The sequence below is a fragment of the Columba livia genome, chromosome 7 (genome assembly GCF_036013475.1).
Source record: "Columba livia isolate bColLiv1 breed racing homer chromosome 7, bColLiv1.pat.W.v2, whole genome shotgun sequence".
In the NCBI taxonomy this organism is placed as follows: Eukaryota; Metazoa; Chordata; class Aves; order Columbiformes; family Columbidae; genus Columba; species Columba livia.
In genome coordinates this window covers 22,761,499-22,774,805 of record NC_088608.1, presented here as the reverse complement: position 1 = coordinate 22,774,805, position 13,307 = coordinate 22,761,499, and the positions used below count along the sequence as shown (strand labels likewise).

Genomic DNA, 13,307 nt, shown 5'->3' with positions numbered 1-13,307 from the left:
ATTTTAAACAATGTATGTGGTATGTCAGCCATCTCAAAAAGTTTTCCATCGAGTGCTGCCCTTCTTAGTGTCTTCTGATAGTCCATGTGAATTACCATGTGCTGTGATCCTGGGTAAAATGCGTTGCAAGAAGAGTAACCAGGGAGTTTGTGGGGCAGTACAGTGATAGTATTTCAAATCTGTGATCAAGGGTGGTCAGAGTGAGCCCTCTGCAAACAGAGGCATGAAGGGCTCAAAGATTTATTCCTTCAGCTGTCAAATAATGTCCTTTACCCAATGTGACCAACTTGATAGCAGATCTCAGCAGGCAGGAGGTTTTGCCTGCAGAGTGTTGACTACATCCCGGTGGTGCAAGGATGAAAGAGCAATGGCAAGTAAACACATTTGACATCTGAAATAAATCGCTAATATTTGTCAGGCAGACTCAATGGTAAGGGCTCTGGAACAGGATTTTACAGATAAGCTCATTGGAGTGACTGTCTTGGTAACAACTTTTCTCTGAAAAACTGCTTCAGCCAGGAGCAGAATCACGGTTTCTCCTGCTGACTTACATGTCCTGAAGCGAATTGCTTTGCCTCGGCGTTTCCCGCGGAGGTTAGAATTCTCATCTCTGACCTTGTGCAGTACTCGCTTGACAAGTACTTTTATGCAAATGTAAATTCTTTGTATGCTCAAGAAGTTGATACTACAGTCATTTAAAATCCTGTATTGCTGCTACACGCTCTCATTGTGTGTTTGCCAGTGCAGAAATACTTACCCTTTTTTGTCAAATACTCCCAACAGCTTTGATATTGAAAGGATTGCCATTCAGCCGCGGGTTCAGACTTTTGGGGAGGGTGTTTGATTTGCGCTTTCTTGACGGGTGCGGTGTTAGGGCTCAGCAGGTTAAGTGTAGCTGCTTGTCTTTTATATAGGTAAGTAATGAATTTGAGTCCTAATACCGCACCCGTCAAGAGAGCCTAAAGCAGCTGCTTTTACCATCCTGTGTGTGCGTAGCCGTATGGTATAGGTAAACTGTAATGTTGTGTTCAAAGTAATGAATGCTGCAACTAATACTTGGAACTCTTTTTCTGTTGCTAAAAATCAGCTAAACTTGAGAATAAAAACAAGTGTTTTTAATGGGAATTAAAACCTTTTCTTATATTTCTACAGTGCAGGTAAAATAAAATAATTATTGCCACAGTGACTGCTCGCATTTTAAATAAATTTATACATATTATTTAAAAAAAATCTAGTTAACTTTAAAATATGTAAGTTTTCTTGTCATTTAGGGTTCTGTGAAGCTGATCATCAAGAGGGTTGCAAATCATTGGCGGTTTCTATTTTCAGAGTTCCACATCCCAGAGTAATTTGCTTTAATTTCACCCAATTTAACCTATACTTCACACCATCACCATTCAGCTTTAATAGCTATGTTCTATGCATAAGAAAAGCAGATAAATGTCCACAATTAGACTGCGAGTGATTACAACTAGTTAGGGCTTTATCAAGACAAAACTTAAAGGGCTGTAGCACAAAACAAAGCCACAAAAGATGTCTGAAAAAATTCTTTCTTCAGAAGTCAAGGTTTACTACAGCATTTTATTTAATGTTTTTTGTACTTGATTTTGCTTATGTTGAAGATGTAGGCAGGTGCACCTTTTTCAACTGAAAATTACTCTGCTTAAAGAATATTAGGTTTGTGTTACAGGTGATTAATTTCACTTGAAATTAGCTTGCAAGGGAAAACACGCTAAACCTACTTTATTTGTTGTTTCTTTGTTAATGTGTGCTATGTTTGAGAAGGTGTAAAATGTTGACTCTGACAGTATTCTTTTGCCCTTCTAATCGTGAGTATGTATAGCAAAATGTACAATGATCAAGGTTTAATACGTTCTCTGTAATGTTAAACGTACCTCAGTCAGAAATAGCGGTATCTTTTACCGTTTAAATCTTTGTAATACTGATGACAGCATGTCAAGCCAGTCTAAGTACAGATATTATTTATAATGTTATGTTTTTTGACACTTGTAGTCTTGTTTCTTTTGATAGCTCAAAGAAATACCCTGCTTCTAGCCCCCCACCCAGGTTAGCGTGTTTTCTTTCTTTTTGTTCTCTTCCCCCATTCCCACCCCAGTAAGTGGCCAGCTAGATATTATTGCTCATTAATTTCAGGGCTTATAACAGGGTAGGTATTTGTATTGTGATGTGCCCTATCAGTCTGTGATGAGCAGCTCTTTTTGATAATAGTCATTGAATGTATGCTGGAGAGGAACTGCGAGTATCAATTATTCTCTAGGTCTGGATTTTGGTGGTGTTATTAAACATTCTCTTATGGCTTATTGACAAAAAAGGCTGGTCATTACCCTAAATACCGATGGAAGTTTCAGCTTGTGATGCAGTTCAGATTCTGATAAAGTTGTAAATATCCCTCTTAATTATAGCCTAAGCGTACCAGCGTGGTTGCTTACCTTTTGTGAAAAGAATACAAGATGCCAAAATGCTGTTATGTGCAGCTTAATGTTAGCCAAATATTTTGTTCCATTTTACTTTAAGGATAAGGATAATTAAAGAAATGAACCGACTGGTATATCAAATATAAATGAATCTTGAAGATATTAATTTCCATAATTGCAATTAGGAGCAGAATAAGATAAGTCTAGTATTATTATTTTGATTTGGTTTTTAGCATCTTGGTGGCAGCTTGGAGCAGCCAGAAACAATGAAGTTTGGGCTATAGGCAGCTTCATTTTGGTGTCAAACTAGTTTTAAATGCTATATCATAAAACTTTCAGTCCAATCAGCAACTACATTTAAATACTGCAAATTGTGGCAGCAAAACAATAATTCTGCTGATTAGCCCCTTTCCATTTCTTGTAAGTGAACTGTTTATGCTGTTGAGTACCTTTTGAAAAAAGAAAAAGCCAAAACAGCCTTGATTAGTCAAGGAGTAATTGGATGACTTGATTTTAGCAAGAGAATGAATTGGTTGATGATAGCCTGTAACTAAGTGTAGTGGTTCTGTTCAGATGAATACATAACATACAGTCATCAGATCTTGACAGGTATAACATAAGCAATGCAAAAATCTCTGGAGGCTGAGAGGTAAATTTTGTCAAAGAATTTTGAAGCTGATTCTTGAAAGAAATGGAAAGAAACATGCATGCCATTAGATGATACTGTTTAAAATGTGGCATTTGTATACATGTTTATCTGCTATTACTTTTGCATGTGAAGAAGAGGTGGTGTAGTATGTGTGTCCTGGCTGCCATCAAGACCTGCCAAATAGACAGTTCCTGCCTTTCTTCAGGGAAAAACCTGAGTCGGGTTTTGCATCTTCTCCAGCCAGTTGTTGGTTTTCTGGTTCTTTTTTGTCTAGTATCACTTGAAAGCCAAGTGGAGAACCAGCTATCACTGCATTACTTCTTTAATGCTGCTTTAAAAATATTTTTTTGCCCTGGTATTATATATGAACATCTTTTAAAAAAGTGTCATTGCCAGGTGGCAGCAATGGAGGGGAGGACCCAGTGCGGAGCTCCTGTGATGCTGGTGGCTGTAGAGAAAAGATCTGACCAGGCTCACCACACTTGGACTGCAGTAGTCCAGATGAAGTGCTCAGCTGAAGAAAAAACCTTCCCCAAAAACTGAAGAATCCTTTAGGTGTGGGCCCTCAGGCAACAGAAGAGGGACGTGGCAGTGACAGTTTCCAAGCTCCTAATTTCTAGTAGCTTCAGATTAAGTCACTACTTTCAGGGCTGTTAAAGTGTAAAACAAATTCTGCTGCTGTGTTATCCTTTATTATTTTCCTATCTAAATACTTGCCTTATTTAAGTAGCAATATCTGCATGGCACTAAAACATAATGGGAATTTACCACAGCAGATTTGTTTCATTACAGCAAGACTGATGTTTCTAACTCTGTAGCCTTTGTTCTTGTACACCAAAGGAAGTGGCTGGGCTGTGTATTTCCAGCTAGAGCCCAAAGCCATTGGCATTTCCTGGGAGATTGTTTGAAAAAAGGCTTATGACTAGGATACTTAAAATATCAAAGAAAGAGGTAGACTCCATCCAACTTCCTTTTGAAAGGTTGACTAAATTCTTATAAAAATATACTTCACCTCTGGTGGGATATGCAAGATGCCAGTGAAGCTGTAATCAGTTCTTTAAATAATGAAATGACTGGTTAGGGTTCCTCAGCTGACCTCCTGTGTTGCTGTATGCTTAGCTTGGTTGTTGACGAACAGATGCTTCTTTGGGGAGTTTCTTGAGTAAATGTATTTTATGTATATATTTTTTTTTTCTTCCACATTTGGTAAACTGATTCATTTTTTTCTCTTATAGTAGTATGTTACAGTTTCTGGTAGTAGAGGGGTGAGTTTTGGAGGACAGACAGTAAAACTTCAGGAAGTAGGCAAAAGGAAGGTGCTGTGGTTTGGGATAATGTTTGAGAAATGCTGAGTCTCTCTGTTTTAAAAGCAAATGCAGTTGATGAAGACATGGGAAGAACAACAGATTTTTCATTATATTAATTGGAGAAGGTATTTGTCCACAAGTCACACTGTCTTGAGAATGCAGTAGTATGGCTAGTTTTGAAGAAATTAATATTATGTTATTTTTCCTGGTAGTAGTAAGCATTTAAATAAAGTGGCATAGTTTGATCAGTTTATTGCTTGATGAAATTCCAGAATATCATGTCTTGCTTGCTATGTTATGTCTGCGTTAAGCTCTGCAGACCAGAACTGAATTTCCTACAATGCCTGATGTGATTTGTGCTGGACTGTTGTTACAAAGTGGGTGTGAGGCTGGCAGAACAGATTGCCCCAAATACATCCCAGGCAGATATTGAGACCAAGTTATAATTAAAGCTCTTCCATCATAGCAGTTTCTCTCTCCCTTTTCCTGTCCTTCTTCCTCCCGTATCCCAGTGTCTCACTTCTGGCTGGGCTGTCAGTCAGAGGCTGATCTGGTTTGGGTTGATGACTGAAGTTGGCATTGACAAACCCTGACCAAGAGATTCACAAATAAAACTGAATTCCTGTTGCTTATCAAGAAGGGTCTTTCAGTTTATCCCAGAATCTGGCCATTAATGCCAGTTTGGTGTTTTGTGTATACAAAATCTTGTATCTACCGCTTCCTTATGGACTGTGTCTGTCTCAGTGGGAAGAGATTCAAATTTCTCTCCTAAGTGTTCCTGATAACTTTGGGGGAAAAAAAAAAAGAGCCACAATGAATGTAATTGATTTCTTGTCTATTTAGAAGGGGATTGTGTGACCTTTGTTAGCACACCTGTTGATAGGTTTTCACCTTCTCAGGTTAGGAAAATGTACTTTTCTTCTAAATGTAGAATTGAAAATTTAAGCTCAAAATCCAGCATTTTAATGGAATATGTCACTAGTGTTCATTTCCTCCATGAGAATAATCGAGCAACCTGGTGAAGAAGAGAGAAGGCTTAATTTGTTGCCTTGAGTGGGAAATCATCAGCTCAGTAGAGGGGCTCCTTATGGGATGAAGCAGCTGCCTGTTGCCAGACATGGGTCTCTTGTCATCAGTGTTGCCTGACATGGGCATGAGGCTGCCGAACAGGATGACCAGGATGGAGGAAAACTCTGGCAGAACATTGAAGTGTCCCTGGATGAAAGCATTTTGTAGACTGAGAAGGGAGCAAAGGTTAAATGTGTAGATTCAGTTTTTTTATAGGGGTGGGATTGCACTGATTTAATTAGTTTTGGTTGAACAAAGAACTCTTTTTTTAAAAATTTTTCTGGGGGGAAAAGGAATGGGAAGATGTGAATAAAATGAAGATAATTGCTAAAGTATTTTGCTGTTAAAAAAAATGGAAAACTATACCTGATATATAAGCTGTGTTTTGTTACTGCTGACTAATTCACCTTCCACTTGCTTCTTGAGGAAAAAAAAATAAATTCTTCCTTAATACAAAAACAATCTGTGCATTTCACTTTTTATTTTTATGTTATAACTTCAAGAACTTTGTAGCCATGGAGCTTTTCTCCTGGCTTAACAGTGTGGGAGGTTTTGTTGTTTTTTAAATCTGTGGACACCAAAAGCAGAAGGAAGGTGTAAATAGCTTGAGATTGTTTTATTTAGATGGTAATGGACACTTTTTTCTTAATACAAGGAAGAAAGATAAACTTCTTACGTCTTTAGCTGCGTAAATATTGCTCATCTGTTGAGAAGGCTGGGCAGGTAGACTTTTCTTTGACTGGTATGGTGACATCTTACTTCCTACTTTTTTCCATTCCTTTTCAGTGTTTTGCTTGTGAATCAGAACAGAGCTGTTGAATTAGGTTTTCTATTATTTGTTCATTCAGACAGTCTATGTCCCGTTGAGTTGGATGAGCAGATACAGGTTGATGGGAGGCAAAGGCCACTATCTCTTCCTTCATCCACTGACATTGCTGTGGGTTAGTGGAGTGAGATTGTCTGGCAGAGTGGCGGGTTCTCCTGGCATGGCCAGAGCTTGATCTGTCGCTGAGGTGATTTTCCTTGTGCCAAGAGATCTCACTGATTTTCGGAGAAAGACAGTTGATGGGAGAGGAGGGAGCTTCTGGTAACCACCGTACTGAAGACTTTTCATAAGTTTATGTGAAAATGATTTTGACATTTGACTGTCAACAACACTTTAAATCTATGTACCCTGTGTTTTGATGTAAAATCCTTACTGCTAAAACCACTGCTTTCAGTAAGTTAAAAGACAAGATGAAGTTTAAGATGTGCATGACAAGAACCCCAGCTTTCTATCAGTTAAGCAATTGTTTGTAGTTTACCCTGTTTCCTGTCTTATATTTAGTACAAGACATGCCTTGTTTTTTTCCTGTCTTAAAACAAAACAAAAACACAAAACGAAAACCAGTTGATTTTAATTTGGTAATATGAAAATAAAATTATTTTTGTGGTTCATTTCTTAGGCATATCTTTAATGTTGAATGATAGGCATGCAAATACTCTGAAAATTGATCCAGGAAAAAGTAATAAACTTGTTAATATTTTTATTTTTAAAATAAGTATTATTGGGGGGGGGTGTGTTGTGTTTTTTTTTTTTTTTTTTTGTGATGCTGGTTATCTGATAATTTAAATCCTAGCTGAATTATGTTGCCAGATTGTCTTCAGAAGGGCATGAAGTCAGCACACATGCTTCAGTAATATCTGGTTGTTTTACCCTTATGTTTCCAGTTGGCAATTTGAAATTATGGCTTCAACTGCACTTTAAATATGTGATAATAGCATGTGTTTCTAATAAGGGCCAGCACCATTTTGTTCGGATAGTGTGAATGGTTGTCACTCATATATGACAAATGCACCTTCATCTGCTTCTTTGATGGCCCCCTAAAAACCATACCCTCAAATCAGGCCGATGAAATTAGCTGCTGTGTAAATTGTGTGTCTGAGTGGTTCATTATCTAATCACCGTCAGAACCACAGTGATAAAGTAGATTGAAACAGGGACGAGGTCTGCCAGATGATTTCAGGCCTTTTTTTCTAAGCCCCGTTTCCCTTGGAAACACTAAGAGTTGTTCAGAACTTCAGAATTCTTTGTCTAGAACTTGTTTTATTCTTAATGCATAAAATTGGTCAGCCAGCGAGGGCTGCCAGGGTGATTCGTAAGGTTTTCTTTCCATGAGTCTTTTAGTTGTTACTGCATGTATTAAAATGTTCTACAATGCTCAATTTAGCTACTGTTTGCTGCTGCTAGGTTAGATACTGTTAAATACAGTGGTACCTATTTTCAGACAAGTGCTATAGCCTGCTCCTATTTAGAAGAAACTCTTGAAGATGTGTTAAGTGCTCTTCTGAAATGTCCAAGTGCTGCGCTTTGTGTGAATCTGTATAAAGCTTTGGATTCTGAGTTGATATGTAAATTAACAGACTAAACAAGTATGATATAAAATACTGCGGGTGACACTTGTATACAGGCAGTACGGCAGACCTACTGACGTTTTCATCTCAAATGCTTGTGACTCTTAATAGTATGTTGCAAATATATATTTCTTGTCTTTATAGCTTAATATGTAATTTAAGTGTTATTTTGTTCTAGGAGCATTCGAAGACGATGATATCACTCATGTTGAAGGAAGTGTAGATCCTGTTCGTGACATTGAAATAATACATGAGGAACTCAGACTTAAAGATGAGGAGCTGATCATGCAGAGTATAGAGAAGCTTGAAAAAGTAGCTGTAAGAGGAGGAGACAAGAAATTAAAACCTGAATATGTAAGTATAAGTGTATGACCTATAAAAGTAGGTTGTTAAGTACTCTCTGTATTGGATTGAAATTTTTGTTATTGATCTGCCACATGTATAATCTGAAACACTACTGCTATTTTTGTGTAAAGTAATTATTATTCTGAGTTGAAAAAAATATTAGAATGGATTATTTGCTGTGTTGACAGTATAAGATTTCACCGATAAAGCTAATTGTAATTTTTTAAATTTAAATTTTATTTTCTTGCTGACACAGATTTGTATGTGAATTGCCAACGCTTCATCAGACTTCCATCAGTGTGTAGCTGTAATTCAAAGTCCGGCAGTCACTTCTCAATTATTCTTGCTGCTAAATTCTAGTCTGAGGTTGATACCAGTATTCCTGTAGCCACCAAGTGAATATATTTTCTTGGTGTGGTTACACTTTGTATCTTTTAAGGCATGTTAAATAAAGACTGCTTAAATGAGCTCAGTTGTTACAGGGTGGCAGTGATGTTTCTTTGTAAATTAGAAACGTATAATAATTATCAACTTTAAAGTATATTTTTGTAAATGATTATTTTACTGCCTGTCACAGAGGGACCCCAAAGTCAGTTTTAGAGAGGCAAAACAGACTTTATTTTGGCCAGAAGAGTCCGGCAAAACAACCGACTAGAAAAAGGGCTTATACAATTAATTAGCACTCTGATAACATAAGATACAGGTTCGGATATCAGTTGAGGAAGTTATTGGGCTGCAGCAAATGAGAATGATGATCCACAATGTTCATGCACGTGCTCACAAAATCAAAGTCAGAGCTCTCTGACTTCAGGTTACTACACTCGCCTGAATTAGGCAAGGAATTACACTCACTTGAGCAGCAAGGACTTAAACTTGCTTATTTAGCAAGGAATACACTTGCCTCTCTGGCAAGGAATTATTCAGGGATATATATCTAGTAAAGTTATCATTCACCCAAATGAGAAGGTGAGGTGTTCCCAGTCCCAGGAAGTTACCTTAGACGTTGTTCTCGTCTAAGGGGAGGGCTCTTTGGTGTCAGCGGACCCGCGGCTCCAAGAAGACCACACAAAGGGGATCCTCAGTGGGCACTCCGTTTTATAGTCTGATCAGATCTGGCTGTGGGCATTCCAGAAGCTTCTCGGCTTCTCTGCACCCCCCTTCCTGTCCTCACGACCCTGGCTAACTGACTCGGGGGTCTCACAAAAGTTAACTGCCCCATTGAAGGAGAGGGGGATATGTGTGCAACTGCCACATCAGTTCTCAGGGGGAGGGCAGAGGTGCAACTGCCACACTCCCAGTTGACTTTTGAGTCTGCTATACTTTGCCAGTAGTCTAGTTAGTAATTTTTCTTTATTTCATTAATCTTCTGTAAATATTTCGGGAGATATATAAAGCATATTCTCTAATTATTACAGCAGTGTATTGGTGTGGAAACAGACTATTTATGCTTAACAGTTAAGTAGTAAAAAATACTGTTTTCTTCCATCGCTTTTTAGATAGCAAGTAATAAGAAAAGCATTGTCACATCAGTGCTGGTGTTTTAGTTTATCAGCATTGAAGTGCAATGAAATTTGTTGACCCTACCTAGTGTTTGGAAGTAAATAGGAGCTGAAACTGAGCATCTCTCTCCAAAATGTTAATCTTTCTGATGCAGTGTTAAAAAGCACTTCTTTGGTAGCTTCTGTTGGTGAAGAACTAGTCTTCATATGGATTTAAAAGTCTTTTATTCCTTGATTGGTCTAAGCCAGAAAAAACAGCTACTGTTGATGATTTAGGCTTTCACGTAAGTCCAAAGAGAGAGAAGCAGGTATGCTTCATTTAAGGTCTTACCTGACGTGTATCAACCCAGCCTCAAGTACATGTGGGCAGTGATTTTTATCTTTTATAGAAGGTTGCACATGCTTGGAGGAACAGTGCAGCCTGTGCCTGCAGCTTCCAATAGTGTCCATACAGTCTTTCACCTTTTAATTAATCTTAAAGAAATGGGCAAGCAAAAATCCTGTCTGTAGAAAATTCAAAGTTTGGCCTAAGGCTAAACTTTGCATTGGTATGAGATGATGAAAATGCGGAGTACTGTGATGTTGTTCTGCACCAGTCTCGAGCTCTTCTCACTTTTTGTGTGGCCGTCTTTGGAAGCAGCTTTGCTTGGCTCCTCCTGATGGAGATGCTCTTGACCAGTATTTGAGTGTACCTCTCTGGATTTCTTTGACGTTTCATATCATACTGTATGTTCTTTCTGTGCTAAGGAAGAAATCAGCCCTTTTTTGTGATTGCAAAGAGACATAACTGAAGCGTGTTTTGAATAAAATTCTAATAGTCATCATTTAAGTGTAATGGGTGGTAGGTACAGTTACTGTTGTATGACAGAGCTGCTATTACTCATTTCTTAACTACAGGAAGTTGGTATGTGTTTGAAAACAGAAAATGTCAGATTATTCTCAAATCAAGGGAGACGGTAAATAAAAACCTCAAATCTAGAAATGCAACTTAAATTCATTAAAGAAAACTTTAAAATCTGCAGTATTAATCTGTCTTTACCCAACTTCAGTTTCTCATCCTTCTCTTTGCCTCTTCCTTCAGTCTTTTAATTATTACTTCATTTGTAGTTCACCTGTCAAAATTACTTTGTCATCTTGTTGTTTCCACTTAGGCTTCTCATCATTCCTTGGGTTTTTTCACCCTTTCTTTATGAACACATGCACAGAAAACACCAGGTTCTTGAAGTTTTGTTGCTCCGCTGGTTGTGTTCTCAGCTGTTACGCTTGACCAGTCTCAGCTGAGTTTGTCAACAACTATAGGGGTTTCAAAGGTATTAAATTCCTTTGTTTCATGGAAAAGGGTGGCTGAACAGAGTGGAGGGGCTCCCCTTGAGACAAAGGCTGCATGTAGGAACTACAGTCGCTAGGAAATCTCTTCAGGGAGATGCTGTGGGGCATCACATCTGTGATTCCTGCTGATCTTGGACCTTCTTGTTTTCTTTTGTGACTTGTATGCTTCAGTTGTAAGGTAGACAGTAGACCTTAGCAAAATGGACTTTTTTAATGGAAAAGGACTATGAAAGCTCTGCCTGGTTACTTTTATCTTCCTGGTAAATCTACCCTTAGGCCTAGTTACACAGCTTCTACAAATAGATTTGTGTGGTTGTATGATTGTAACAGCAATAAGAGTGGTTTTTCCAGCCACCATGGGTTTATTTAGATGTCCAGCCACTGGGTTGTGAGGTGCTCCTGTACAGTTTGCTCTAACATTTAACATTTTGTGTTGCAGAGAAGGCCTGTGGTTGCATTTATATAGCATACTTTGTGATTAGCTATCTGGCAAAAGACTTAGGGGTCTAAGAGAGAAACCATATGGGATTTGTAAAAAAACCCAAAAACAAACAACCACAAACAAACACAGCTAAAGATTATGCCTCCCTAACACAGTAGCCAAATGTTGGGAGTGTATTTTGGCTGCTTGATTCTGCACTTCCCAAATCTGCAGCATTTTGCAGTGAGCTTGTTGGGCACAAAGTTCCCCATCCGGCACAATTTGTAGCAGATTCATTAAGAGACAGTACAGACTGGAATTTATACTTTTTTTTCCAAACAGGTTGTCCTCAAAAAGGGGGGTGGGAAGGGATTGTCTAGTAGAGAACTTCTCAGGATATGCTTTTAAAAGTTATTTACCAGTATAATACATAGCCATTGCTAATACTGTGTTCTTGCCATAGCAGAGGTGCGCAAGAAGTGGCACTTCTTCCTGAGTGTTCTCCGTCATTTTCTCTTTCAGGAAAACTAGGAGTTTACAAGGGGAAAAAACGTGGTATTTGTAGCCTGTTTTGGTTTTGTTGTTTTGTTTTTAAGGCGCAATGTTAACATTTTAGTCTTTGTCTTTCATTGTTTTCCTTTTCCCATCCTTTTGGGAGTAATTTAAGGTAGAAACTCTCAAGTGTCTTTTAAGAGTTTTAACTGGTCGAGAGTTGTGAAAGATCTGTGGATCATTCAGATGAAGATATTGCGAGCTTTCTTACCTGTATTGCTTTCAGACCTCTCACTGACGCGCTTTCCCCTGCTAAACAAAAACATCTAGCCCTTAAATTGCATTTGCACTTTGAGATCTAATGAGGAAGAATGCTGTATAAAGTTAGGGAAAGAAGAAGATGAGGAAAGAAAAGAAATAATATTGATCTTGGTCAAGTACATTTTTCCTTTGGTAGTTTGCTGAATATAACAAATAACGTTAATATGAAAGCTAAAGAAAAGTTACTGATTACAGACAGGCTATAATCTCTGTGTGACCCGTGTAAACTTCTTATTATTGGTATCAAAGGGGATTTCACTGTGTGTTTCATGGAACCTAATTGAAAGTAGAAGTCGTTCTTATTTCATAAATATGAATTGTCGGCTTTAGTGGATTTTCTTTATCAAAAGCCCCCACAACTATAACTTCATAGTCTGAAAGCTCCAAAAGGTTTAGGAGAAGAAACAAAAGAAAATTGTCAGTTTGTATCAGTCATTAGTTCTTAAATCTAAGATTTGTATTTGCCCACCGTTTTGTACCTGTGTTCTGACTTGCTAATTATAATTTTTCCTTCCTGTAAGCCCACATTGCATATAGTTGGTAAGTTCACCTTTGTGCAGTGACCTGACTTGGCAGTTGAGTGCAGTGTTAACTGTTCGTGCTGTCTTTCAGAGAATTGATTTTTCAATCCCTTGTCACCAGAAATAAAATAGTCAACTGCTGTTAAGGAGCCATCAATGAAATAATTTTCAAGTTCTACTTAAAAATCAATGACACAATATGGTCCAAGACCAGTAACATGTAATGTTGACGTAGACTTGGAATAGCTTCCTTTACACTTTTGTCTGTTTTGCAAATGTTCTCGCTGCTGCTTTAGAAATGACCGTCTGCTTTTACTAAGGGTACTGTTCTTTCAGACTCAGTGTACCTTTAGATGTTATTTTGGCTATAACCTTCTAAAGGTATATTATAGAACAAAAATACTCCTGTTATTTGCATGTATTAAAACAGTGCAGATATAATTTCAGAAAGTAATCAGAGTCATTTTGATTTATACTTTAAATTTGTCTGGTGCTGTTATCTGCCGAGACATGGATAAGTAACGCT

General features: G+C 37.9%; 1 protein-coding gene across 2 annotated transcripts in view; it reads left to right on the top strand.

Moving 5' to 3' along the window:
- The window catches only part of OLA1 (Obg like ATPase 1), a 101,883-nt gene that overhangs the window by 40,200 nt on the left and 48,376 nt on the right, over window positions 1-13,307 (top strand). For both annotated transcript variants that reach the window (XM_065068807.1, XM_065068808.1), the window contains one exon: window positions 8,032-8,207. In XM_065068807.1, the coding sequence (XP_064924879.1) occupies window positions 8,032-8,207 (176 nt within the window). The remainder of the gene's footprint in view (window positions 1-8,031; window positions 8,208-13,307) is intronic.